The sequence below is a fragment of the Theobroma cacao genome, chromosome 8 (assembly GCF_053813885.1).
Source record: "Theobroma cacao isolate CCN51 chromosome 8, ASM5381388v1, whole genome shotgun sequence".
In the NCBI taxonomy this organism is placed as follows: domain Eukaryota; kingdom Viridiplantae; phylum Streptophyta; class Magnoliopsida; order Malvales; family Malvaceae; genus Theobroma; species Theobroma cacao.
The window spans coordinates 934,704-962,502 of record NC_142646.1 but is presented as its reverse complement, the minus strand read 5'-3'; the positions used below and the strand labels follow the sequence as shown (position 1 = coordinate 962,502).

The following is a 27,799-nucleotide window of genomic DNA, read 5'->3' as shown; positions in this document are numbered from 1 at the left end:
AATTTCATATTACTAACTTTTTTTTAAAAAAATTATTTTAATATTAGAAAAAAATAAAAAATTATCGTGCCTACCCACCCCACCAATCTATTTGATTTTCTATCATCTCCTCTTTTTTTTCTTCCCTGTTTCTTTACTGTCAGTGTTTCTTCATCTCTCTGCACACCCAAAAAAAAAAAAAAAGAAAAGAAAAGAAAAAGAAACCCAGAAACAGTAAAGAGAAATAGTTTAGAAATCGTGTCTTTTTAGCAGTGTTAATTCACTGCTAGAGAACAAACCCCATTTTCTATATTGAAAAACAAGCTGAAATTTGTATACCCCAGAGATTCAGGCTTCTTTTCTCTTTGTTTGTTTGCTTGGGCTTCTTCAAATCGAAAGAAGCTCTGCAAATTTTTGATTTTGTTTTGGAGTATTTATTTTTGGGGGTTGCATTTTGGAATTGAAATGTGGAGCGAAGAGCTGTTTGTCTGGGTTCTGAAGACGACTGGAGAATCGAGGGAGATTTGATGGAATTAGAAGAGTTCATGCTTTACTTTTTGGACATTTCATGGAGGTTATAATCCGGTTTGGTTCAAGCACTGTAACCAGATTTGATTTTAAGCTTCGATTTGCCGCCGTTATATTCGAGGTAAGCTTCGATCTTACTGTAAATGTTTTATTCCCCTCCCCAGAAAAAGCTCCAAACTGTTTGAATATTAAAAGGCCAGGAAGATTTATGGGTTTTAATTTTTGAAATAAAAAAAATGGTGCAGAACTCTTGGTTTACTGCGAAAAATAGTTGTAAAAAAGGACAGAGATTTCAAAATTTGCTGTTTAATACTTTTAATTTTTTCTTCGTATAAAGGTGGGTTTCATTTGAGTATGCATAGTTTTATTTATTTTACTTCATATTTACTTCCCTTTTCCATAACCATTTTTATGGGTCGGGGTTCTTTCCTTTTGGAAAGCTGTTCACTAAGGGTTTACTTGTTGGATAAAACTGTAAACTTTTAGTTTGATTAACTATTGAATTTTGAATTTTAAGCTGGGATTTATATATCTACAGCTTTAGCCGTTCCCCCAATATTAGTACTTTGAATTATTTGAAGCTGAAATTTAATGGGGTCTACGCCATATCAGGTAGTTGAAGTTGAGCTCATGATTTGCAAAAATTTGATCTTTGTGCTGATGTTAACCACTCTTAGCTTGGTTTTCTTAGATCCATTGTTGTGTAGATTTTTTTTCTTGGCTTTTTGCTTTTAATTTCTGATTTTGGGGTTTTTTGTTTGTGTGCATTCCTCTGAAACTCAAGATTTTCTGGTGTCTACTGCAGATTTTATTGATATTGTTATGGTTTGAAGCTTCTGCTGAAAAATTTCGGGAGCATCATCTGCAATGGAGAGGCCAAGAAAGAGGAAGTAGTGAAAACATTGTCTCACATTCATGTATTCATGACCAGATAATTGAGCAGAGGAGACGGCCAGGTCGGAAGGTTTACTCGGTTACCCCACAGGTTTACGAGCACTCTGGTATCTCAAATCATGTTCATCACAAAGGAAGGTCGTTGCTTGGGATTCCTGAATTGCTTGGGCATCCAAAGGATGCTAAACAACCTATAAGAATATATTTAAATTATGATGCCGTTGGCCACTCACAGGATAGAGATTGTCGAAAAGTTGGTGAAATTGTGAAGGTGAGTGCAATTGTTTCCTTGGTAAACTCTGTATCTTTGCAGGTCTGATCACTGATTGTAAAACTAATGTTGGGTGCTTGTTGTTTGCTTTCTATGTTTTGCCGTTGTTTTGGCTTTAATTTCACCAGCTCGGGGAGCCTCCTGTGAGTTCTCCTCCTGGCACACCCTCCTGCAATCCTCATGGTGATCCTCCAATTTATGGTGATTGTTGGTATAATTGCACTTTGGATGATATATCTGGGGACGACAAGCGCCGTCGTCTTCGCAAGGTTTCACTTTATACATTCTACAAATAAATTTGCTTTCCTTTGAGTTATGATTAAGCCAATGCTAACTTTTGAAAGAAATTTAATGAAGGCTCTAGGGCAGACAGCTGACTGGTTTAAGAGAGCCCTGGCTGTGGAGCCGGTGAAAGGCAATTTGAGATTGAGTGGATATTCTGCATGTGGACAAGATGGAGGTGTACAGCTTCCTCGTGAATATGTTGAAGGTATCTCATTGCGGTTCCATTACTTTGTTTAGATTCCATTTTCATCTTGATTGGGCCTCTAAGAACACTCTCCTGTTAGGTTCATTCTTATTTAACCGTTCTCTTTGTCTAATTTTTGTCACAGAGGGTGTTGCTGATGCGGACTTGGTCCTTCTTGTGACCACAAGACCTACCACTGGCAACACTTTGGCATGGGCAGTAGCATGTGAACGTGATCAATGGGGCCGTGCAATTGCTGGTAATTCTTGTTGGCCTATCTCTTAAGTGTGTATGCTGCTGTTGTGTGCAGTAGAAATCTGAAATCAGAACCAATGGTGTACTCCTATTTTGTAGGGCATGTGAATGTTGCTCCTCGACATTTAACAGCTGAAGCAGAGACTTTACTTTCAGCTACTCTTATCCATGAGGTTTGTTGATGTTAATTTGATGAATTTGGAAGAGTATAGAAGGAAATTTCGTGTGCTAAATGCCATGTTTGTTTTCATCCAGGTTATGCATGTTCTTGGCTTTGATCCGCATGCTTTTGCCCACTTTAGGGACGAGAGGAAAAGGAGACGTAGTCAGGTAATTACATGGCATTTACTATAAATATGCCCTTGAGACACATCAAAGCAATTTTCATAATAAACTTTGGATTCTGAAGTCAAAGCTCAAACCCTAATGACTTGTGCCTTTGAAATTGGAGTTCAGTTGAACTTTTAGTACTTTGTATTTGTAGGATTGCTTGTGAGACTAAGTTGCTTATGTCTTGTAATTACCAATACAAAAAGCATACATTGCTTATTAGTGATCTTTGTATTTCACTGGACACAGCTTAAAAACCTCATTATAGCATGGTTGTCCCTGTTTGCAGGTTACTGAACAGATCATGGATGACAAGCTTGGGAGGATGGTAACTCGTGTGGTGCTTCCACGTGTTGTCATGCACTCACGACATCATTATGGGGTATTGTTAACTTTTTCATTGTGCTGGCCTTTTGTGGCTTTAGATTATTGAAAACACAATGGGAGATCAAACATATGGTTGATGATAGTTTCCTGACAGGCATTTTCAGAAAATTTTACTGGCTTAGAGCTAGAAGATGGGGGAGGACGTGGCACATCAGGTTTTCAATTCTGTTTTTGTTTATTGTGTCTTTTTCCTTTCTATTGATGCGTTGGTTGCAGATTTTCAACACAAGGATACTCTCCCAAAATTAGCATACAATACACAAATATGACTCATAATGGAAGATGGTCATTAATGTTTAAGTGATGGCTTCACTGCAGGATCTCATTGGGAAAAAAGGCTTTTGATGAATGAGATAATGACGGGATCTGTGGATACTAGATCAGTAGTTTCAAAAATGACTCTGGCTTTGTTGGAGGATAGTGGATGGTATCAAGCTAACTATAGCATGGCAGATCGTCTTGATTGGGGTCACAACCAAGGAACTGATTTTGTTACTTCTCCTTGCAATCTCTGGAAGGGGGCGTATCACTGCAACACAACCAATTTGTCTGGTTGTACATATAACAGGGAAGCAGAGGGTTACTGCCCTATTGTAAGTTATAGTGGGGACTTACCTCAATGGGCTCGGTATTTTCCTCAGGCTAACAAAGGTATACCCTTGTTGGGTTTTTTATCTGTCTACTTCATGTTTTTGAGGGCCTTGTATTTATGTTTCTGACCTAAACACTACTAATTCCTTATTTCTGCATACTAAAAGTTAGTGTTTTAACTGATGAATGTTGAATTTTCGAGTCATAAATAAAGCAAAATTATTTTCAGTTTTGGTCTACATCCACATGTTCTTCCTAATGTGATGCTTGTACTCTGCATGCAACCTCAGAATGGTAGCTAATGAACTGATTTCAAGATATTGGCATATAATGCAATCAGTGTTACACTTATCATTTATCAAAATTGTTGAATTTTTAGTTTGCACTCCTTGCGAGGTATATAAACTTCATTTATTAACCATTGCAGGTGGTCAGTCCTCATTAGCTGATTATTGCACATACTTTGTGGCTTACTCTGATGGATCCTGTACAGACACTAATAGTGCAAGGGCTCCAGACAGAATGTTAGGTGAAGTGAGAGGGAGTAACTCCAGGTGAGTTCTGACCTTAAAAAACTTTCAGGGACGTAGTTTAAAATTTTCCTTTTGACCCTAGACATACTTTGAACTTTTGAGGCAATGGCTGATAAAATTTTATTTTTGTGATTACATAGGTGCATGGCTTCATCCTTAGTACGTACTGGTTTTGTGCGGGGTTCTATGATCCAAGGAAATGGTTGCTATCAACACAGATGTGTAAATAACTCATTAGAGGTATGGATTGGCGTTTGTAAAGCCAAGTTTTTCACTTGGTAATTTTTGAGTAAAAGCGGCCTTGCAGCTTGTGAGTTGTGATCTATGCGCTGTGGGCTGTGATCTTAGTTTTTTCAAAATACAGTTACCCTGTCCAATACTGATTTACTGCAATTTCCATATTACAAGAAATCTATTTCCATCATGGTCTGGCTGACTGAAATATTCCTCTTGTTTATAACAGTAAAAGTAAAGCCGGAAAAGTATCATCTTGCGCTTTGAACTTTAAGCTCTTTCCTCCCTGCCATTTGTCATTAATTTTGTTAATAATTGTTCTTTTTAGGTTGCTGTGGATGGTATTTGGAAAGTGTGTCCCCAAGCTGGTGGACCAGTTCAGTTCCCTGGTTTTAATGGTAATATCGATCTACTGACTTTTCAGTCAACAGGATCTATTTATATGCATTAATGATTTGTTTTGATGTTTTATCTGCAGGTGAACTAATTTGTCCTGCTTACCAAGAACTCTGTAGCACTAGCCCTGTTCCTGTGGCTGGGCAATGTGCCAACTCTTGTAATTTTAATGGTGACTGTGTCAATGGGAAGTGTCATTGCTTTCTTGGATTTCATGGTCATGATTGTAGTCAACGTGAGCTCCCGAATCTTTCCTTATTCATTCTTTAGCTAGTATACAAAATAAAACTTGGGTCATGCCATATCTTCCGAGCTAATCCTTTTAAGTATACTGGTACTTATTTTTCTTTGTCTCTTGGCTTATATAATTTTCAGGATCTTGCCATAGCAATTGCAGCGGGCATGGCAAGTGCCTGTCAAATGGGGTCTGTGAATGTGCAAATGGTCATACGGGCATTGACTGCTCGACTGGTAATGTGTTTATTTGTTTATTAAACATTTTATTTTAATTATTTTAGTTGGAAAGTATTCTTACAGTTATGGAATAGTTATTGAATGTGACTTTCAGAGTATACACTATACTATCCATTTTAGTGGTAGTTCATGTGGAGAAAAAGGCGAGGGCTTCTATCTTGTCGCATCTTTGCATTGACCCTTTTAAAGTGCCTTTACTTGCATAGTTCAGCACACATATGGAAGATATGCTCTTTTTTATTTTATTTTATTTTTTTGAAGAAAACAGAACTTAAATAATTAGTGGTGTTTCAATATGCTGACCCATTCATCAATACCTCTAAGGTTTTTCATTTCCTTACTGAAACAATTTCATGCTGTGTTGTATGTAATTCTGCTCATGCATATATCAGGGGATAAATACAGTTAATAAATGCCATTTTTTCCCCTCTCTCTTACCATTTTTATTGGATTGATATGCAGCTGTTTGCGATGAACAATGCAGCCTCCATGGTGGTGTATGTGACAATGGAGTTTGTGAGTTCCGCTGCTCTGACTATGCAGGCTACACATGCCAGAACAGCTCCAGTCTCCTCTCTAGTCTATCAGTATGCAAAAATGTATTGGAGAGGGAGTTGTATGGGCAACACTGTGCACCCAGTGAGGCAAGTATATTACAGCAGCTAGAAGAAGTTGTTGTCATGCCCAATTATCACCGTCTATTCCCTGGTGGTGCTCGAAAGTTGTTTAATAATCTCTTTGGGAGCAGCTACTGTGATGCAGCTGCCAAGCAACTGGCCTGCTGGGTAAAGTAGCCCATCCTTTCTCGTCTGTTTCCAAGCATTATTTTTTCTCTCCATTCTTGTTTTGATTTTGCTTCTCGTCCCTCTCTTTCCCTTAATTGAAGTGGTATAACTTGACTCTAAACGCTGATCTTATATGACCAGATCTCGATCCAAAAATGTGATAACGATGGGGACAACAGACTACGGGTATGCCATTCAGCATGTCAATCGTATAATTTAGCATGCGGAGCTTCACTAGACTGTGCAGACCAAACTCTCTTTAGCAGTGAAGAGGAAGGTGAGGGCCAATGCACAGGCTCTGGCGAGTTGAAGCTTTCGTGGTTTAATCGCTTGCGAAGTAGCTTATTTTCAAGCAATACGTCTTTGAAAGGAACGTCTGTAAAGTATAGGCAGTATTAGCGCACCCCCTCCCTCTTTTCTTTTTTGTTCTTCCAATCTCCCCCTCCTTTTGTTCTTCTAATTTTGGCTTGTAATTTTTCTAGGCTTCGATTGTAGGAAAAGGTGGCACTCATTACTGTGCCTTAGAATGTAGAGTTTCTGTGTTTTAGCCCAAAAGTCAGTTAGAAATATTTGGGCAAGGATCATCAGGCTTTCCAAAGATGAAAGCCTCTTGTAGAGAAAGTTGAAAATGTATTGAAAAGTAACCAAAAGGAAGAAAAGGAAAAAAAAAACAAAAAAGAGTGACCAGATGTTTGGCCGAAGGCCTTGAAAGAAAAGGAAAAGTCTCATATCTTCTTATTTCTATGCCCTTCTTCCCTCTTAAACAATAGGCTCTGAAATGGTGCACTGATACAAGCAATTAAGGGTATAAACTTACCCTTTTTGGTAATGTAGCATTGGAAATTTTCATATGCATTGATACGTATATTGAGCTTGTTGCAATGTAGAATGTGCTTTTGAGGTGCAATACAAACAACAGATTTGTTGTATTTGGTGGATTAAGAATCCAGCTGCAGCTGCTGCTATTGACATTGCAACATAAACACTGGTATGTTGCTCTTGTTTGATCAATAAGCAAAGATTATATACAGAGAATGAGCTAAATAAGAAGCAACTGATACTGCCCTATTCAAACAGATGAGAGATGCCCTTTGCTTCGGAACCAAAACCCTTCACATTCCTTAAATAGTTCAATAGTTGGAAGTTAGAGACAAAGAAGACATGGGTCTTTGTCTGGTTATGTAAACCCACAGCATTGAAAAGGAGGGACATCAGACTTATTCAAGTGCAAACGCAACCACCCCATTGAAAAAGTTGTAGCTCACGCAAAGCTTATGGGCTTTTTCTCTTCTTCATCTTTGGTTCTTAAATTTCCTGCTTTCACATTTCTACACCATTTTCTTTCTCACCAAACAAACCAACCACAATCTTTAAAATCAGATAAGAATTTGCTAACTAAAAACACCATACTTAATTCATCTATTTGTAGGCAAATGAAGCAAACAATTTGGTTTCAATATTGTAACTTACAATAGCAATCTAAATCAATAAATACCCACAATCCCACACATCAAATTTTCCAAAGAAAGTAATGAATACCAAATTAATATGGGTTCAGACATGAATCAAGATCATGTTCATGACTCGGTTGGACAGAATGTGATCAAGTAATCCGAGCCGGAGCAAGTGCGAGTGCTAGAGGCATCATCGTATGCATAGCTATAAGCCGTGGGGCATGCGTTCTTGAACATCTCCGAGTACTGTGTTGGTGAGCAGGTCTGGGGAGTAGCGTGATCGCCGGTGCAACAAAACTCCGGCGCGTTGAACGCAGCGCAGGCGCTTTTACAAGCGACGATGGAACCCGAGTCCATGACCCGCAACTCAGTCGGGCAGTTTGTGTTGAGATCGGTGACGCAGCCTGCATACTGGCAATCCCCTGTGCCACCAACTGCCTTGACTCCTAAGGCAACGTTGTAGCCATCCACGAGGCTAACATCGTAAAAGTCCTTATCACTAGAGTCTCCGGCAATGGTGAACTCTACCAAGGTGACGGGTGGCGCACCACCGCCGGTGCACTTCAGCACGCCATCGCAGTCACCGGTTATGCATTTGCCAGAGCCAGAGTTGTCGAATGTGCAGCCGGTTCGACCCCAGAAGCGACCAGACCAACCGGGTGGAGCCTGATATTTGGCTGACGAACCAGGTGGCAATGCAAAACCGCCGTCACCAAGGGCAGCGCTGTTTCCTGAGAGAGAACCGGGCCACACAGTGAAACTGCAATGGTTTTGGAGCGTGAACAGAGTTGCTGAAGCAAATATCGTCCCTGAAATCGTCGTTACAATAAAAAAGCTTAAAGCATTGAACTGAAACAGATTCCAAATACCAAACATTAAACTTTTCACTACATAAAATATCAAAGCAAACAGCTTTATGTACTAGAAAAAAGGAACAAGGAAAAGACAAATCATTACAATCCCACATAAATATCCATGCTGTCATGCAAAAAAGGACAAAGCATTTACCAAATGAGAGGAGATTGAATAGAAAAAGAACAAGATAAACCCTGGAGAAAATCGCCATTACGGTTTCTGTGAGGAAGAAAATGAAAGGAGGGAGAGGCTTGGAGTGATTGGAGCAGAGGATTCTGATCCGGTGGGGCGAGTTAATATAGAAATTTCCTGTATTTATACCAGGGTCCACCGATATATTAAATCTTCGTCCTATCTTTTCGTGACCAAGATTAGATTTTGGGGTCTCTTGGAGATCATCCAGTAAATTTTGAATTTCTTAGATTTTTGTAACCTCTGCTCTGTTTCGGATTCTCTTTTAGAGCATTGAGCAAATTATCAAATAATTTTTCTTTTTTACATACTGTTTGGCGCCTGTCTTTTCGTGGTCGGTTAAGATAGTCGAACGCTGAATCCCATGTTGGGTTCGGGGTGTCTGTCATGGGTGCGTGTAAATCGTGTTCTATGAAATTTTTATATTGACAGTTTATCAAATATAAAATTTTTTATGTAATATCTTTTATGTTTATAAATTTTGATTGAAATTATATAAAAATTTATTAATTTTTGAAATAAATATTACGTATCTAACAAAAAATATTTTTTAAAAGTGAAATATTCATTTCAAAAATTAATAAATCTCTTTAAAATTTTAATTAAAATTTAAGAAAGTCAATTTTTATATTTTATAATAAATTATAATATTACGTGTAAATTGATTTTATCCCATGCAATAACAATTTGTATGAGTTTTATATAAAGTTGTTTTAATTTAATTTTTATAAATTAATAGTTACAATATTTCAATTAAAATATGTTGAGATTTAGAAGGTAGACAAATTAAGTACAGTACTACGGGTTATGGTTTCAATTCAAAATTAAAATTTGATTTGCACGTGCAAGAGAAGCATCGAGTCACGTGAGGAAGACAGTTTTTTCCCGCCAGACATACAGGATGCAGAGAGAAAAACAAGGGATTAATATGAAGCTACCAAAGTGGTTTGTTCATGGAGTCATGGAGGTCATGCTGTCGTGACGCAACAAGCGATTTGATCCTCCCCTTCCTCCCCACGTGGCAAGCATCAGCACAACCTCCGATCCTCACACGTCCTTAGGTACTTAACCCACCCCCACCTCCACCACCACCATAACCACGTGCTTGTTGCCAAACTTCCACCATTCCCCATAATTAATCAACTCTATTAATTTTTTCCTACGTTTCCTCCCCTTTAAACCATTGTAATTTTCTATTTACAAGACATTAAACTGGTTTAACTGATGATGATCTATCGATAGTTATACTCGAACTGTCATGGTCTATATTAATTTATAAGGTATTGTATATTTTAATTCATTGAACACGATTTTATTTTATAAAATTTATGATTTTTTTTAAATTGTGACAAAAGATACACACAAAATATTTTATTTTTTTCGTAAGTTTTTGGTGATGAGTCGAATTCGTTCCCGCAACGCCTTTTACGACTATGGTTAGTAGTTACCGTCTATTTGATTGATTAATTGACTTGGGAGCAACCCTGGAACAATTTTTCCATTTTTTCCATGATTTCCGCCATGATGTTTTAAATGTTCATAGTCAACATGGGGACTCACTCATTATTATGGAGGTAAGACCCAACACGCTAAGAGAAGAGAAAGGTTGTTGTTTACAGTAGATTTGTAATGCCATTGGAAAAGCAATGGAGAAAACAGCTTATGATAATGTCTATATGTTATTAATCATCTTGATATACTACTAATCACGATGACTAATCATTGGTATTTCCTGCAATTATTTCATGGATTATTACTTCATCTCTTTGTTCCTTTTTTCTTTTTTTTCCTTCTATCCAAACAGGAAAACTTTCCGTGCAGGTTTGATTTTTGGTGACAAAGTGAACCTTTCAAATTTCTTCCTTTGATTTGGTCTGGGAAACTTGCAGCTGAACAAACAAAGCTTGCCCTGTCTGTTTATGTGATGAGTCGATTGTTGTTATGTCCCTTTTAGTTGAACAAACCCAACATCAAGTAAAACAAACAAAACCTACACTTTTTACAGACATAGCCATGTTTGTTTGCGACAAGGAGACAGCAGTAAAGAACCACCCTTCACCATGCCTCTTTTGCACTATAATCCTAACCGCTTATTTCGTTTTTAACTGCCCAAAAGCTATCTAGTGTTTCCTTTAGTAACGCAAAGTAGCAAAATTTTGGAAGATACTTCATGATGTAACTATTATTTTTTCCGTAAAATGTTATCTGACAGAGTGTGAAGTATGTAGTGTTCATGTTTATAACTCTATTAAAATATCTTATTTGATATAAAATTAAAATATTTTATTTATTCCTGCCACACGCAAGATAAGGTTGCAAAGGATCAGCAATAATTCCAGCAAAAGTGTTTCATTTAGTCAGATTTTGATGATGAGAACTCAGTAATTGACTCCTAATTGTCTTTTCAAGTGAGTTTTGATGACAAATTGACCAGCCAACTGCTTATAATTGGTTCTCTTTTAGCTCTTCCTTTATTTCTTGAGGAGATCAAATGTGGGCTTTATCTATATGACAATAGCTTGTTGAGCTTTTCACCTGTGTCTTAACCATCACATGGGATCAGCTGAGAACGTAAAGGTGCAAAGTTTCTTGAGCTGATCCAATATCGGATCAGGTTAGCTCAAATAAGCCAGTACAGCGGACTGGGACATGGGCAAGGAAGGGCGGGAATCGAAGTCCAACAGTCCAATTCATTTCTGGTGAAACCCATTATGTTGAGGAATGGGTCGGGTCGTGCCGGATTTGACTTGTTAAGAACGTTTGTCCGATGGACTTGGCCCATGGAGACCCCCACTGGGAAACAAAAACCAAAATGAAAAGCACAGCAGAGAGATGTCAAGGCATTGTAATCAGGTTCAAAGGCCAAAAATTTATTCGCTGGTAAATTAAATGTCTTTTGTGACGAACAATTATTCATCTCTCTTGCCCTTTGGGTAAGACAGCGGTTTTACAGAGCTTAGAACTGGCATTGGGCGAATTTTATAATGAGTAATGTAAGCAAGGTATAGACAAGCTAAGCTTACATATATCATGTACAAATTGGAAGAAAAGGTAAGATAAGTGAATATGGCTGTCAAGGATATTATCACTGTTAGATTTAATAAGGACTTCAAAGAAGAAAGTTCTTGTTGAGTTCCTTGGTTAGGAAAATGTCCCTGAGATTTGAAATCTGAGAGCAACTGGTCCTTGAGCTTGAATGTATCAATTAACCAAGCAGCAGCCTCTGCATTAGATGTTGGGATCTCCTTAACTGGGATACGTCGAACATGAATGTGAACCTCTGATGGATCCACACCAAAAACATTGTCCAGAAAGAAGGGGCATTGGTGCTTATATGCAATACTCAAATCGTAAACTGCAGTTAAATCAGAACATAGAGGAGGGTAAAAGTTTTAGAAGAAGCTATATCAATAGAAGCCATGATTACTCATCTAACATATTCACAATGTGTGCCAAGAGTTAATCCTGGACTGTGTAGTCACCAGCATTGTGAAATTCTATGTTAGTACGATAGCATCAGGCAAAATTAAAGCATTGAGGTTTGTTTGAAATGAAGAACCTGCATCCAAAGAGTCCCTAAGTGTTTCTAAGCAAAGGCAAAACCCCCTTGTTCTCGGTAGCAGCACATTTGTCAACACAGGCAATCCAACTTCAGCTGCAAACTTCTGACTGTTCCTGCATTTTTCTTCGCTGCAAAAAAATGGCAAACGAAGTATTAATACTTGTCATAGATCAATCAAGAGTAGTTGGTTTTTTCTAACAAAAATATCATTTTGTAAGTTCAAAATGATACATAAGGTGATACAAGATGCAAAACAACATTTTGAAGACATGTATTTGCACCAATGGAACCTAAAATAGCTCTATTTAATAGAAAGTTCTGCAACTGCAACACAGAACAAATCATAAGCTTTGTTTAATAAGATATTTAGTAGAATATCATCTTTTGAATATTTGGGTTTAGCTATAAAAGTGTCAATGTGAGTATAGAAGATTAAAGGAATACTGAAGAGTACGTAAAATCGGTTCCTTCAGGGAAAAGAGCAAGCCATAAAGGATCTCGAGGATTCTTAAAGGTTGAAAGCATTTGGCGCAGGACATTTTCATCAGTTTCCCACTTCCTATCTACTGAAATGAACTCCAAGATGTGAAATCCCCAACCAAGGACAGGTAGTTTCATCAGGCTGCTCTTAAGAATATATTTGATGTAGCCCAGGCAGCCCTTTCGCATTGCAAGATCCCAGAGGTACATCCAATCAACTTCAGTCCTGTGATTGACAATAAGTAAAACACGTTCCTTCTGTGGAGCATTATCCCCAGAGAAAACCACTTTAGTCCTGTTTATTTTTTCAAAAAGAAAGGGCCACAAAGCTAGCCATAGGCCAAAGAAGAAGGATGTTGCCTTCCTACAGTAGTGTAGGCTGAAAAATCGCAATAGGACAGCCCCAGGTCCTAAATACGCTAGAAACATAAAAGCAGTCAAGAGAAACACCACTAAACATATCAGACCCCTTAAAAACCTAAAAGGAGTCAAAGGGCGGTGCTTTAATTTATCATCAGGTTTGAGGGGCCTGCAAACTTCCATCTTGTCCTGGCAGCCGTCCAAAGACTCACCCTCCTATAGACAGACAGCTGCAATAATGGCCTCAGAGTCACTTAAAGTTGTTCCTAGAGTTCAAGAGCATAGCAAAAAACTAATAGGAAGTGAAATGCAAATCCATGACAATTCCAAAGAACAAAATGCCAAACCTACTTCAAAAAGAAAAGGAAAACATGCAACAAACACATCATACCAGTCGATTAGTCTTCAGAGAAATCAAGCATCTAGGGAAACGATTACATAAGATTGATAGGTAACTCACATCCTCAAAGGAATTACTGCTTTTTCAATAACATTACAAGCTGCAAGCATGTACATTTTGAATTGACTGACAGCTTGGCACTGCTGATAATCCTCCCAAAGTTACAGCCAGAAAGGTGCACTACTGGGGATGGGTGCTCAACTACAATGGTGAAGACTGGTACATACATACATACAGCAGTAACCGGAAAGGCTAAAATCAAACTGATTTCTGGTGAAAATGTTCAAAAATATCTTGGCCAGCAACACATTCATTGCTTTAATTACTATATGATTCTCCTAACAAGTCATGGCATTAGCAATTAGCAGTAAGAAGGTTCATATTCTGTCAAATCTAATTAGTTCTGATTAAGTAGAATTCTTTCTTTCTTTCATTTCCTAATCCATGACAAAGGAGAAATACGCAACCATGGATCCAGTAATCATTCCTTCACATAACTGCAAACATTAGCAGTCAGAAAAAAAAACAAACAAACCATAAAAATAAACGCAGATATCAACTCAAAATTGAATGCAGTCTGCAGATATTTATTACGCTTCATTTCTTGGCACGGTATATTAATTGTATTTATTATAAATTTGTCCATTTACAGTAAAAAGTAGACAAACCAACACAAGATTCTACAGAGAAAAAAGGAGAAATCCAATCCTAAGAAAATATGAAAAATCTAATCAAATAAAAAAAAAACAGAGTTCTTAATGAATGAATGGATGCCAATAAAACATGAAACAAAAAAAAGAAAATTAATAATAATAAAAGAAAAAAACATTAATTAATTTAATAGTACCTCGTGTCGCGAAAAGGAAGAAGCGGAACGAGAATGAAGGGCAATTATTTTCCAGATTTGAGAATGGAAAAGAAAAGGAAAAGAAAAGTAAATGGTCAAAGGAACGGGGGATTGGCGAATTAAAAAGAATTGGTAGAGGAGTCGTCTTAATCTAATCTTAAGAAGCGAGGAAAGGTTGGCTCACTACAATTCAGAGGACCGTCAGGTGACGACGTCGTCTTTTCCTTTCGGGGCTCAAATCAGGCAAAATTTCTTGACAGGGTGGCTTTGACTTGTGGCCCGTCCTACGTTTGGGGACACGATGATGAGTGACACCCGTTTTTAGATATCTAACTACTTTGCTAATTAGATAATTTTTGTTTGCATTTTCTTTTTTTTTTTTAGATAATTCTAAGGTTGATAATAATATCGATTTCATCCACTCTTCGTGATTTTTTTTTGTTTATATTTAGTCATTTACGTAATAATAATAATTATTATTAATTTTATTATTCGATCTAATTATCGAATATTATTTTTGTTTAATGACTCCCGGCCTACTTGGAACATAATGAAACTCATAAAGAATTGGTGGAAAAGCAGGATTTTGGTATTGGTGGGAGTTCCAAAGCCGTCATCGATTGTTACGCAACATTCCTTCTTCCAAAGATCCTTCCGGTTCAATCAAGCATTCTTTTCCGACGTGGACTTCTTCTCTGATTCATAAAACCACTACACCCATTTAATTGCCTGGCCCACTAAATTTATAACCCATATTCGTATTTTTATTAAAAAAAAGTAGAAAATATTAAACCGTATCTATAAAAACTTATTAAAGTGATATTCATAGAAATATATTTAAATAAATATATATTTTAAATGGGAAAGGTTGCACTGGCTTAAGCCTTAAGGTAAAAATATAAGGGATGCATTTGCTCTCTGTTGAATTTAGTAAAAATAGTGTATTACACTCATTAAAAAAAAGTTAATACATGTCACTTGTTTACATTTTTAACACAAAAAATACTTATTAAATGCAAAAAAAAAATATTTATAAACATAAATGTAAGACATCTTTATCTTATTGACTTTATAGAAAGATATTAAAAGCATGGGACAAAAGATCTAGAATTAAATGTGAAGAAATTGGTGTAATGATTCATAAATGATAGGGATGTGATGTTGTATTGTGGGTTTTAAATGAGAATCCGGTGTATGTGGCAGAGAAGCCTACTTGTAATCGACAGCCTAGGAAAAAACAAAACATATCTACAGAGGAAGGAGAATTTTCAGTGGTTAATATTTTCGAAACTAAAACCCTTTCCTTTTGGGGTGGTGGTCGAAGAAGTTCACATTCCCCTGTCCTGATCTTGACTACTGACTTAGCAAACCCCGCTGGTAAACCCGGGGGGAGCCCCAGTTGGATTAAAACTCTTTAACACTAACTTTACATTTTTAGAGCTCACGTGTTAGAGAGAAGAAACCTTCAGTTTCAAGTCACGTGTTTTTCGCTTCTAGATACAAACGTCATTTTCTCCAAAAGAAACAGATTGGGGGATATGGTGAGATCATTGCTGACACACTTGTTAATTTCTCATTAATTATCAATTACTATTTTCTTTTTTTTTTAAAAAAGATATATTACAAATTAAAATTATCTACTTGATTAGGATTAAATAAGTAGATATAACGTAATCCTAATTTAAACAAAATGGTTCAAATAAATGAATTATTTATATTTTTGTTTTATTTTTATACCCAACTATATAGTAGTAATAACTTTACTTTTAACGTTCAAAAAGAAAATAATATCAGTAACTATTAACATATAGAAAAACAAAAAATTGCTAAACTAGACCATTATTCACTTTACAAAAGGCTAACAGATAGAAAAATCCGATAACGTCTTTACCACCATTAATGACTCAACATGCCTCTCGTGCAAAAGTGCTTAGTATGTGTCAAGTCTAATATTATATTGTAATAAGATCATTATTTTCTCTTGAAAAGATTAATCTAATAAAACGTGTAATACTTATATTTATAAATATTTTAAAATCTTCTATTTATTCATACGAGATTTGAAACATTTTTTGTGACGTTAACATTTAGTTAATTAAAATATGTTTTTTTATACAATATTTAATTAGTAGTAACTCATTTTCTTATGCTATTTAGGGAATGCCAGCTATTATTAAAATCTACAAGTTTACTTACAAATGAAGAAACAATTAATCAGGAAAAATAGTATTTAATTATCCTAATTCTTATTCATTCTTTTTATGAACAACTTGTCGATTTATACACTCACGCACTTTACAGATCGGATGCAAGATATTGAAATAAAAATGAAAATGTTTACCTATTGATTTCCCTAACTATAGAACAAAATTATTAAAAGAAAAAAAAATTGGGTGTAGAAGTCATTCACTCTTTATTTCCGAGCTACCACAGGAACGACCGGAAGAAGAACCACCATGTCCACTGACATCATCGACATTTCTCTTTCTCAAATGCCGCTTAACGTAGAAATTCAGGAACAGCCAAAGAATTACGCCGTTGAGTACAGAGTTGAATCCCCAAGCTCCCATTCCATTGCATCCACCTTTCAGAAAATGCAGGAAAAGAACCCCAAAATGGCAGAGCAAGTTGCACCCCAGAAGCACCACCTGGCAATTCACCACGAAAGGGAAGCAAGCGCTGGGCAGCCCAATCGCGGTCCAGAATCGGTACCCGTAGACCACGGAGTATAAGAGAGTAGCCAACAGAATGGCTAGGACTTGAAACGATTGAGAGAACTCGAGCCACAGGAAAGACATGCACAGAAGAATTGATTGGTTAAAGAGGTGAAAGAATGTTAATTTGCGGTGGCGGAGAATGGTGAAGAATGTCCGGAAAAGGTGAAGGAAACGGGTGAGGTAAAAAACGTAGGACCAGAAGAACACGCGCCCCGAAGGGCGCGTTCCAAGCGGGAAGCAGAGGAGCCATTGGAATGGGGTGGTGATGGTTTTGGTGCGGTGCCAGAACCAGCGCGTGTCACGAATCTCGGCTGCCGCGGAGAGCAAAATGCCGACGAAAATAACGGCGGAGATTAAGGACACGCAGAGGCTGTGGATGGCTGGGATTGGCCCGAGCGGGACCCGTCGGCGTTTGGGGAGTACGAGAGAGAGGAAGGTGTGGAGGGTCGTAGCTGCGACGACGTAGACTGCGATGGAGGAGAAGAGGAAGGACCACGTGGAGCCGAACGATTGGGTGTGGCTCCACCGGAAGTTCACGATCGACGGATGCTCTGATAGCCAGTGTTTCACGGATTGCATCATGCCCCGATTTTATTTCACATCAACTCCCAAAACCCAAAATTGTATCTGGAATTACAAAAGGCTACAAATTTCTGTTTGGGAAGTCAGAATCGGAAGGGAAAATAAAAGAGAGAAACTTGTTATAGTTGGGAGCAGGATTAAGAAATGGCAAATGACGAAGAAAAAAAGAAGGACGGCGCGGCCTATTTGTACCTTTGAGGAGACAGACAGAGCTTGGAGATTGTTAGTTTTGAGGTCAGCGGAGGAATCCTTTTCCCGGTTCCAATATTCCTTTTTTTTTTCCCTTCAAAGAAAAAAAAAAGGGAAAATATTAGGTGGCGCGGGCCCCATTCGTCAGACCAACCGCGGTCGCGGGGTCAAGGGCTAAGGAACCTCTTCCACATTGGGCATTGCCGACTTCCTTGTCCTTTTCTGGGATATGTTAATTCAGGCTAAGCAAACTGACCCTGCTAAAAATACCACAACAAAGCTGATTTTGGAAGGATTTTGTTATTATAACATAAAAAAAGTTGATAGTAATAGTAATAATTTGAACTGTCAAGCATAGCATATCATATTTGTTTGGGTTATTGAAGATAGGAAAATGAAGAGTAATTGAATATGATAATTTCTTGGATAATCCTATCTTCTTTAAAGATTAGCTAACTTCTTTTGACAATCGCATAAGCTATTCCAGCACATGACTTGAATTTATTGTGTAGGTTGAATATTAAAATCTTAGAAAGCTTGGAAATATATTTTCTATGGTTAAATCCTTATCAATTCATCCACGTTGTCACTATATATATATATATATATATATATATATATATATATTTAAATATAGCAATCTAAAATATGATTAACGTGGTTTTAGTTGTGATCTTCATAATGTAACGCATCATTCTTTTGATTGTTGAAGGTTAGGGAAGACTATGGTAGGGTTTGGCATGGTTTCTTTGATTTTGATGTTTCCTTGGAAATCCGAAAGAAATAAAATTCTAGAAGACTAGGACAATGAATTTATTATACCATGCCGATTAAGGCAGAGCAATGTCTTCGCATTCTAAAGTTAAGGTTTTCACATTATGTCTTTAATTAAGTGTTGTTATGTTTGTCTCCCTTGGTTTGGTTCAGTTTATTTTAGAGGTGTGCAATCTTCTTTCAAAAAGATATGAAATAAGTTTTAAATTTATAAATAAAAATCTTCTTTTACTTAATATATATATCTTAAAATAAAATTAAGACAGACAATAAGTAGTATCAAAACTTATTTAAAAATATCAATATTGAGAGAGACTTGAATTAAAGTAGATCTGCCTATTATATGGATAAAATGATCCATACAATAATTGTATAATTGAGTATGAGAGAATATCATAAGTCTCACATTAAAAAATGATGAAATGTTTCTTGAATTTATAAATAAAAATTTTTCTTCATATAATAAATATGTTTTGAAAGTTAAAAGTGTGAACCCTGTTACATAATCTACCACAAACACCCATAATTTCTTAGTCGACCCACATCTTTACTTTGTCATTTTTATTGGAAAATAATATAATACTAACGAGAAATTGTATCCTAATTACTTAGGCAATTAAGTATTGCATATGAACACGTCTAGAATGTCAGCCTTATCATCAAGAAGGATGTCCACCAATGTTAAATGCCCAATAAATTTTGGCCCGCTTTTCCCCCATTATAATCGAATTGTCTACACCAATTACGTAGCTGCTGGGATCCTTGTTCTGTTTTTCTTCTCTGTTATTACATTGAAACTGACATCCCATTAATTTAAATTCATCATATATAGGTATATTGATAGTGCATTTCTCTATCATACATCAAAGTTCACACGTTTTGCTTATTTTGATTAGAATTTTGCATTCCAATTAATTTGCTTCGTACATTTTGATACCAGATTTTGATTCAAGTTTAAACATACCCTTTAAATTTAATAAAAATTTAATGGTCATTAAATTTAATATTAATAATTATTTAATTTTTTATTCACATAACAGATGTTTTTGATGTGATTATATATATTGGATATGGTACATATATCAACTCTTTAAGTCATATGTTATGTAAGTAGAAAAATATTAATTAATATTAGATATAATAGCGATTTAATTTCCGTCACAATTAAGGATTTATTTAGATGTTTTGAATATAAAGAAATTGAAAATTTTAATTGAATAAATCATCATGCCTTGAATAAAAAACAAAGATACGTTACCAACAAAAAAGCCTCAGCCATTTTTAAATTAGTAAAATGGGCTTTGCACCTCAAAGACATTGGGCCCACTATCGGTTGCGACAAGGAGACTAGTCCGTCCGTGACTCGCCAAATTTATAAAGGAAAAGGCCTTTTGTTTTTTCTAGAGATTAAATAAAACTTAAATCCGAGAGTCAATGCGACGGTGTAGTTTAATCAACGCGGACCTTTCAAGCAATCGCATTCAAACGCCGTTAACCGCCGGTACAAAGAACACGCGCGATCTCATCGACCGGTCAACGAGTCAAGGGAAACCAACCACTAGATTGGCGCCACGTTGAGGGTACCCCATTTCCTATCCCTTAACGGAAGAAGATTCCCTCAACAGCAACAGGAATAGTGTGGAAATGTTCTCTAGGCTGGAACCGCGTCAAGAATAATTTTATTTCCAAACAAAGGAGTTTCTTTTTGCCTCTTTATCTTTTACGTTTTTGGATCGGTCGATTGGCCAATCGATCGGTCCTTCTATCTCCTCTGTCTCTTTGAAGGTCAGCAATTTCCCATTTCTCCTCTTTTTTTTTTCCGATTTTTTTTTTAAATTTTTCGTCATTTGTTTATGTTATCGTTGAATCCCGATGGCAAAATTCGAATATTTCTTGTTGATTAGTTGTTATGAATCGTGTTTTTGTAATTGGTGATGCTGATTTTCATAAGAGATCTGATGGTTGGGATTTGAATCTTTGAGATTGTTTAATTTCTCGAAATCAAGTGAATTTAACAGGGTTTGATGTTCATATGAATTGCTTTGATTTTGTTATTTTATAGCTTTTGTTCTTTCATTGAATTGAATTTTTAAATATATAGTGGTAGTTGTTAGTTTCAGGATTTATTTTGGTTCCATTTTAATTTTATAGGAATCTGAGTTTTGGAAGTCTAAGAAATGGCAGGTGGGTTTGGGGAATCAGCGAGCCGGTCGCCCCAAAGTCCATCTTGCTCTAGCAACAATGCTAACGGTGATGCTGGTAATTTTGAGTGCAATATCTGCTTTGACTTAGCTCAAGACCCCATTGTGACTTTATGCGGTCATCTTTTCTGCTGGCCTTGCCTTTACAAATGGCTTAACATTCATTCCCGTTCTCATGAATGTCCTGTGTGTAAGGCGCTTATTGAGGAAGAAAAGCTGGTCCCCTTGTATGGAAGGGGAAAATCATCGAGTGATCCTAGGTCTAAATCCATCCCGGGTGTCAACATTCCGAATCGTCCAGCTGGGCAAAGACCTGAAACGGCTCCTCCGCCTGAACCAAATCAGTTTCCCCAAAATGGATTGGGATTCATGGGAGGGTTGGGAGGTTTTGCACCAATGGCAACTGCTAGATTTGGGAATTTCACACTGTCTGCAGCCTTTGGTGGTCTTATCCCATCATTGTTTAACCTTCAGGTGCATGGGTTTCCTGATGCGGCAATGTTTGGTGCAGCTGCTGGGTATCCATACGGGTTTTCAAATTCATATCATGGTGGCCATGCTCATGGATATCATCATCACCATCATCATCATCATCATCGTACTGCTCAAGGCCAGCAGGATCATTACCTGAAAATGCTGTTTCTGTTTATCATTGTTTGTGTTATCTTTGCAATGATTTATCAATAGATCAAATCTGCTATCAGAGCCTAAATCTCTAACTTATGTTAGGAGTGTCAACCCCATGTCTTGTATAAATCTAACAATGCATTTTCTTTCCTTTTATTTTCTTTTCTTTTTTGTGAGTGAGGAATTGTTTATATAGTGCTTTCAATATTTATTTTTGCTCATTTAATGGTTGCGGGTACATGTGGAATGCAGCTTATATGTTTCAGTATTTAAGCAGTGCAAGATCTTTTTATCTACTGTATCATTGAAATGCATCTTTGTGTTGTAGCAGCTGCTATATTGTATACTCTATAGTTCACAAGTTTGGCTTTTTCTCTCTTCTTTGCCTCTTTGCGTTTTATTATAACATTTTCAGTGAACTTATCATTGTGGAAGCTCATGTCTTCAAGTATTTAGCGAACATAAAATGCAGTACTATTTCATGTGCCCAGCCATTTTGTAAATTACAATTTTTAGAACTTCTTGCAATCTTAATACATTACGCTTTGCCGTTCTATCTTTCATGGTTACTGGTTATTTCTTGAGTCTATGGGAGGGGATAGCTGAGAGAGGATTAGATGGCGTTGCTTCTCTCTGTAATTAAAGCTTTATTATATGCATTTGCCATAACCGTGCTCGAAGTTCTGTTGACACTGCCCTTTCCCCTCTCATTTGAGACTTTATGAACAAAGGGTTTTTATTTAGTCAGAGATAATAAAAATTGCCCCTTTCTGTTAATTTCTATGACAGAATTATACATGCTTGTTTAGCTGTTTATGTAAGTAAGGAACTAAATGTTTCCATCCTTGTAGTTATTATAGATCATGGTATTGGCTCGAGTCTGGAACCCAGGTTGTGATTCTACTGCATGGACTATGAATATCAATTTGAAAGATAGATATGACATTGATTGTCTTGTTTTGCTTGGTTAATTGAGCTTGTGGCTCTCATTGTCTATTTTTAAAGCTCAGCTATTTTAATGGCAAATGTAGAATACTAGTGTTCATTGTGCTGACATTGTTGAGCTGGGTAGCTCCTTTTTGCATCTATATCAATAAAAGTTACTGTCTTACTGAGGGCAGCTGCCCCATAGAACTATATCAAAAGTTACAATAAGTAGTTATATTGTACCCGATGTTGTTGTAGGCATTTCCCTGTTATTGTCAGCACTCACCCGTTAGAACCCTACCATTTCGAAGAGGAAACAACCTTCTTTTTGTGCATCCTCCTGTGTTCGCACATGCACCTAGAGATTTTTGTTCAAGTTGGTTTTGTTGCAACATGATTGTGGAGTCTGGTGTTGGTTTATCCTTAAAACTACTTTCAGACAGCCGTCACATGATTTTGCTGTACGGCATAGACAGTGATTCTACTTGGAAGTGGGACTTTTTGTCCAGGGTACTTATGGGCTCGAATTGTTTTCATATGTCTTCTTGTATGACGTGTGGTCCTAACATGGCTCCATTTGTTCTGCCTCCTAGAGTCATCTGATCCACCAGTTTACAGATTTTCTTGTTGATTGTGGCCCCTTGGATCTAAAGACTACGCTTTAAGCACATGGGTTGCTTGCCCGGCCTGGAGTGTTGGGACTGCTGATCGTGCAAATTTGAAAGCCTTGGTCTCATGTCAGGTAATTTCATTTTCCCTCTAAGTACCAGGAGCGGTTAATTTGTGAAATTACTTGGAGGCTCAACTGCTAAATTAGAGGTGACAACCGGACAAGTTCGGGTTTGAATCGTTTCAAATACAGGCTGTATACTTATACATAGTTAACATAGTAAACTGATGTTTCTTATACAATTTTCAGACCAATGCATATGATGTAGAATTAGTTTGACCTTATGTTTCTTAATCATAGGTTTGTAACAAAATGATCTTGGCCCTTATGTTTCTTAAGCATGTAATTGCATTTGAAGGAGTCTAAGATCTTGGTTTTGTGATTTTGAAATGAGACTTGTGTTGTTTATAGATAAGACGTGTGTTGGCCATATCTTCCATCTTGCAAAAAATGCTCATTTCCTTGAAGGTGCACATGGCACGAAAAGGACCAGTAATGTTGTGTGTTACGAGCTGTCCATGGCGTCAGGCGGGGCTGGTCTGGGTGTGGTTCAGTCTTTTTTCATGTATAAATGACCATATCACTTTCTTTTATATCAGAGTGTCTGGTTCTGTGACTTAAACATCGAGCACTTTTCTTTTTTCGGTGCAAGTTGCGGCTGCGATGGATAAGCCTGTGGCCTACGATTTCGAGATAGCTAGCTTAACCCTTTGCCTTTTTAGAGAAGCGACATGGCATGTTTAATTTTAGTGGACTCTTCCACCACCATCCTATCTATCTATTTATGCAAAAGATAAATAATTTAGGGTATTTATATCACTCATTTTCAAAAAAAAAAAAAATACTAAACAAAATGACAAAAAAATTACTAAAATCATCATGTATTGTTTGAAATCTCAAATTCAAGTATTACCGTTACGTAAATTTGATCAATTTTTTTGTTTATACATTGATTTGTCGGTAAACGTGATTTCATTTAAATAAAAAAGTCGTCGGATATTAAAAATATATATATAGATATTATTGTACAGAAGTAGAAGACAATGCAAATTTTGGCTTGCTGTGTAATGCTTCAGGTACATGATGAACAAAACAACAAAAAGGGGAGGAATTGAAGAAGCTTCTTGGTAAGTGCATGAAAGTCTCTGGTTTTCAAGGATACCATTTCCATTCTGTCAACTTGTTTGATCTTGCAGGGCAAAGAATTTTTATATTTACCTTACCAGATGAAATCAAAACGAGGAACACGCAAACTTCAACTCTAAAATCATTAATTTTTCAATTCTTCAAACGCTTTGACCCCCCAATGTTCAGTCCGTTCCCCCTAATTGTACTGAACAGAACAACCGACGTACATGTACTAGGTGTTACTGGGATGACTTAGATGCATATGGACAAAAAAGGGTTGAGGCATGTGCAGCTCGTTTAAGCCGACTTTTATGACCAAAATGATGCATTGGGGAACTGTCAGTGACCTTGGCATCTGCAGCAACTGTTACCAAGCTTACGTTGTAGGGGGTAAGCCCCGAGCTGATCTCCATCTTCAAATTCTTCTGTTTTAGTGTTTTTGGTCAGTTGGTTGTTGACATTGTTCCTCACAGGGATCTTTGCCTTGCCCCTGCTTCTGCTTGTTACATGTATCCCCATTGCTGGGGTATGCCACAGGGATGGGTTTGATGATGGTTATTGATTAGTGTTGATGGCTAGGATATGGGTGGGGAAGTACTCTCTCTCTACTTCCCCAACTTCACCACTTCCATTCCTTTGTTTAAATTCTATACATTTATGTAAAGTTGGGTGACAGGAAATTACCCATCCCTGCAATCAAGTTGAAATCACCAAAAAGCTCAGACAAATCCTTCCAAAAGGATCTAATCTAACAGTAAAATTTTCAATGTTTCTCCATTAGTGCATGATAGCTGATCATATATAGCTTTTAAGGTCAAATAGTAGATCCATTTTCGCCAACTTGCTTTTCAATGGTGGGTCCTATATCCCTCTCCAAATCTCTCTAGAGAGCATAAGAATCAACCAAGATCACTGTAAATGATTAAAAACTTCATTCACAGTGTATACGCCACAACAAACAAAAGGAGTTTCCTTACTGTATGTCTCTTGCATGGTTGTTTCCGACAGGGTTGATTCTATTATCTCTTCTGAGTGTTTTAAGACATGTTTTTGAACATAATTAGCGTGTTTTACTGACTTTAAGTACCCCATAATTTTGGGGTTTCTTGCATATGAAAGTTCCCTAGTTCCTACCATGTAACTTGCTTCATTCAAGGACATGAAACAGATTTCGATTTCTTTTATGGAAGGTATAGGCGATACATTGTAGAAGGGAAGCATACCTTGGTCACAAAGCATGATTGTTCTGGTTGCTCGACCATGCTTTTCCAGGACTGCGATTGTCGACCATATCTAAGAGTTCACTCTTTCGATATGCTTTACCTTCTTTTTTCTCCCTGTATGGTCGCTGTTGAGATAGGCAGAGACAGAGAGAGCATAAAAGAAAGCACCCTCGTTTTCATTCTCCCTTCGAATGGCAAAAGCCAAAAGGATGCTTTCTTTCTTTCTTTTGGCTTAAACTTCAATCAAAATACATGTCCACTGGTTTTAGACAATTAATTACATCTTGTGAAGGTATAAAGAATGAGAAAGAACAACATGAAATGATGATGATATGGTGACCTCATGGTACTTGAACAGAACAAAAAGAAGCTCACCTACAACCCATTATTGACAATTATCATATAAATCTAAGTTTATTCATAACGATATTAAGAAATTACGTATCGATTAATGCTAAGTTGATTCAAATGGTAAGATCGTGTGTTCCGAATCTTAAACATTATAGAATTAATATCTCTCATTTCATTTACTTGATTCTACCATGGGAGAGCAACTCTAATCTTTAAGAAAATGCAAAGCATTCCTAATTGAGTGAAATGGAGAAGAGCATTTTGAGAGTTGCGGGAAAAGGATGTAGGACCATAGTGTGGACCCTTTATTGAAATATACATAAAAAAAAGAAGACAGTATACAAAAGAATCTAGAATTAATGTGAACACAACAACCCCCCACCTCTAAAGAGAATTCTTGACTAAGCCCCCCCTCCCCTTAAAATCCCCTTCCTTTCTCTGCAGCTTTAGCCCACCGTTCCAGCTAACTCTCCCCTTCTTTTGTAAATCCCAACCTTCGTTTTAAATAAAAACAAGCTTAACTTCCTAGGCTAGTCCTCCTCCAGCATTAAAGCCCACCACCCCCCTTTACCTTCCTCTTTCAACAATATCTTTTAATTCCCCCTACAATGCCTAGATCACCAGCACTCTTTCATTTTCTCCTGCTCTCACTCTTTGCTGTCTTTTTCTTAGCCAATGCCACCGCCGTTTCAACAATGGCCCAACAATTCAAGGAAGCCCCGCAGTTCTATAACTCTCTGGATTGCCCTGTGATAATTGATGAAGGTGAAGAAGGTGAAGGCTCCATTTTGTGCTCGGATCAAGCCGTGCACGTGGCAATGACCCTTGATAAAGCCTACATCCGGGGCTCCATGGCAGCTATTCTTTCGGTGCTTCAGCATTCCTCTTGTCCCCAGAATATTGCGTTCCATTTCGTCGCCTCCGCCACAGCCAACGCGTCACTTTTACGCGCCACCATCTCTTCCTCTTTCCCTTACCTGAACTTCCAGGTCTACCCTTTTGATGACTCCTCCGTCTCACGCCTCATTTCAACCTCAATCCGCTCAGCTTTGGACTGCCCTTTGAACTATGCTCGGAGCTACTTGGCCAATCTCCTTCCTTTATGCGTCCGCCGAGTCGTGTACCTTGACTCGGACCTGGTTCTGGTTGACGACATAGCTAAACTCGCTGCAACTCCACTCGGAGACAACTCGGTCTTGGCTGCACCAGAATATTGCAATGCAAACTTCACGTCCTACTTTACTCTAACCTTTTGGTCAAACCCTTCTTTATCCTTAACTTTTGCGAACCGTAAAGCTTGTTACTTTAACACTGGAGTAATGGTAATCGACCTTGATCGATGGAGAGATGGAGATTACACAACAAAGATTGAAGAATGGATGGAGCTTCAAAAAAGAATGAGAATTTACGAGTTGGGTTCTTTGCCTCCATTTTTGTTAGTTTTTGCTGGAAACATAGTTCCGGTTAATCATAGGTGGAATCAGCATGGCCTTGGCGGGGATAATTTTAGAGGTTTGTGTAGGGATTTGCATCCTGGTCCGGTTAGTCTTTTACATTGGAGTGGAAAAGGGAAGCCATGGGCGAGGCTTGATGCAAACAGGCCGTGCCCTTTGGACGCTCTATGGGCTCCTTATGATCTCCTACAAACTCCATTTGCATTGGACTCTTGATGGGGAAAAGAAATGGGAAATGCTTATTAATTTTGCTGGAGGAGCACATTGTTTATTACCATCTTTCTGGCAACTGTTTGTCCGCTGAGAAAGTGACAGAATCATCAAGAAAATGGGGGGGAGCTGTAAAACTTTTTAAGCTGAAGCTGGACGAGGAGCCATGGCCCATGGAGGAAGATTAAGTTGTTTCTTGTACATTACAGTACTGAAACAGGTACCATATATACTGCATTAATTTGTTTTTTCTCTTCTTTTTTGCTGGTTGTTTCCCCACAAACCAGAAGACTACACTCTGAAAAAGAAGAAGTTTGTTGTAATAATAACGAATCCATAAATTTCCATCTCGGATGTGTGATGATAAACTGTAAAATCAAAGTCTGTAGAGCAAAAAGAGCTGTTTTGGTTGGCTAATTTTCCATGAATCTTTCCTTGTTCAATATAAAATAAATCTGGCCTCCCTTCCA

At 37.4% G+C, this 27,799-nt stretch overlaps 6 protein-coding genes across 6 annotated transcripts; 3 read left to right on the top strand and 3 right to left on the bottom strand.

Moving 5' to 3' along the window:
* Nucleotides 1-54: 54 nt before the first annotated feature.
* Nucleotides 55-6,868, top strand: LOC18591336 (metalloendopeptidase / zinc ion binding protein). The gene is made up of 17 exons (XM_018125686.2): nucleotides 55-628; nucleotides 1,313-1,672; nucleotides 1,801-1,941; nucleotides 2,030-2,162; nucleotides 2,287-2,400; nucleotides 2,496-2,569; nucleotides 2,652-2,726; nucleotides 3,016-3,108; nucleotides 3,208-3,268; nucleotides 3,432-3,764; nucleotides 4,132-4,258; nucleotides 4,378-4,477; nucleotides 4,800-4,869; nucleotides 4,950-5,102; nucleotides 5,243-5,338; nucleotides 5,804-6,126; nucleotides 6,268-6,868. The coding sequence occupies exons 1-17, from the start codon at nucleotides 548-550 to the stop codon at nucleotides 6,523-6,525; spliced, it is 2,592 nt and encodes an 863-aa protein (XP_017981175.1). The 5' UTR covers nucleotides 55-547; the 3' UTR covers nucleotides 6,526-6,868.
* Nucleotides 6,869-7,513: 645 nt separating this feature from the next.
* On the bottom strand, nucleotides 7,514-8,925 carry TLP-3 (thaumatin-like protein 3). The gene is made up of 2 exons (XM_007017392.3): nucleotides 8,589-8,925; nucleotides 7,514-8,389 (listed from the first exon to the last, which is right to left on the bottom strand). The coding sequence occupies exons 1-2, from the start codon at nucleotides 8,644-8,646 to the stop codon at nucleotides 7,704-7,706; spliced, it is 744 nt and encodes a 247-aa protein (XP_007017454.1). The 5' UTR covers nucleotides 8,647-8,925; the 3' UTR covers nucleotides 7,514-7,703.
* A 2,551-nt stretch (nucleotides 8,926-11,476) lies between these two features.
* Nucleotides 11,477-14,579, bottom strand: LPAT4 (lysophosphatidyl acyltransferase 4). The gene is made up of 4 exons (XM_007017391.3): nucleotides 14,277-14,579; nucleotides 12,644-13,259; nucleotides 12,187-12,317; nucleotides 11,477-11,982 (listed from the first exon to the last, which is right to left on the bottom strand). Exons 2-4 carry the CDS (start codon nucleotides 13,210-13,212, stop codon nucleotides 11,537-11,539), a joined length of 1,146 nt encoding a protein of 381 aa, XP_007017453.1. The 5' UTR covers nucleotides 13,213-13,259; nucleotides 14,277-14,579; the 3' UTR covers nucleotides 11,477-11,536.
* Nucleotides 14,580-16,486: 1,907 nt separating this feature from the next.
* On the bottom strand, nucleotides 16,487-17,824 carry LOC18591333 (fatty acid elongase 3-like). Its single transcript, XM_007017390.3, has one exon. The coding sequence runs from the start codon at nucleotides 17,573-17,575 to the stop codon at nucleotides 16,679-16,681; it is 897 nt and encodes a 298-aa protein (XP_007017452.2). The 5' UTR covers nucleotides 17,576-17,824; the 3' UTR covers nucleotides 16,487-16,678.
* Nucleotides 17,825-20,146: 2,322 nt separating this feature from the next.
* On the top strand, nucleotides 20,147-21,634 carry LOC18591332 (RING/U-box superfamily protein). The gene is made up of 2 exons (XM_018125687.2): nucleotides 20,147-20,323; nucleotides 20,690-21,634. The coding sequence occupies exon 2, from the start codon at nucleotides 20,716-20,718 to the stop codon at nucleotides 21,424-21,426; it is 711 nt and encodes a 236-aa protein (XP_017981176.1). The 5' UTR covers nucleotides 20,147-20,323; nucleotides 20,690-20,715; the 3' UTR covers nucleotides 21,427-21,634.
* Nucleotides 21,635-26,080: 4,446 nt separating this feature from the next.
* On the top strand, nucleotides 26,081-27,799 carry PARVUS (Nucleotide-diphospho-sugar transferases superfamily protein). Its single transcript, XM_007017388.3, has one exon. It carries the CDS (start codon nucleotides 26,274-26,276, stop codon nucleotides 27,333-27,335), a length of 1,062 nt encoding a protein of 353 aa, XP_007017450.2. The 5' UTR covers nucleotides 26,081-26,273; the 3' UTR covers nucleotides 27,336-27,799.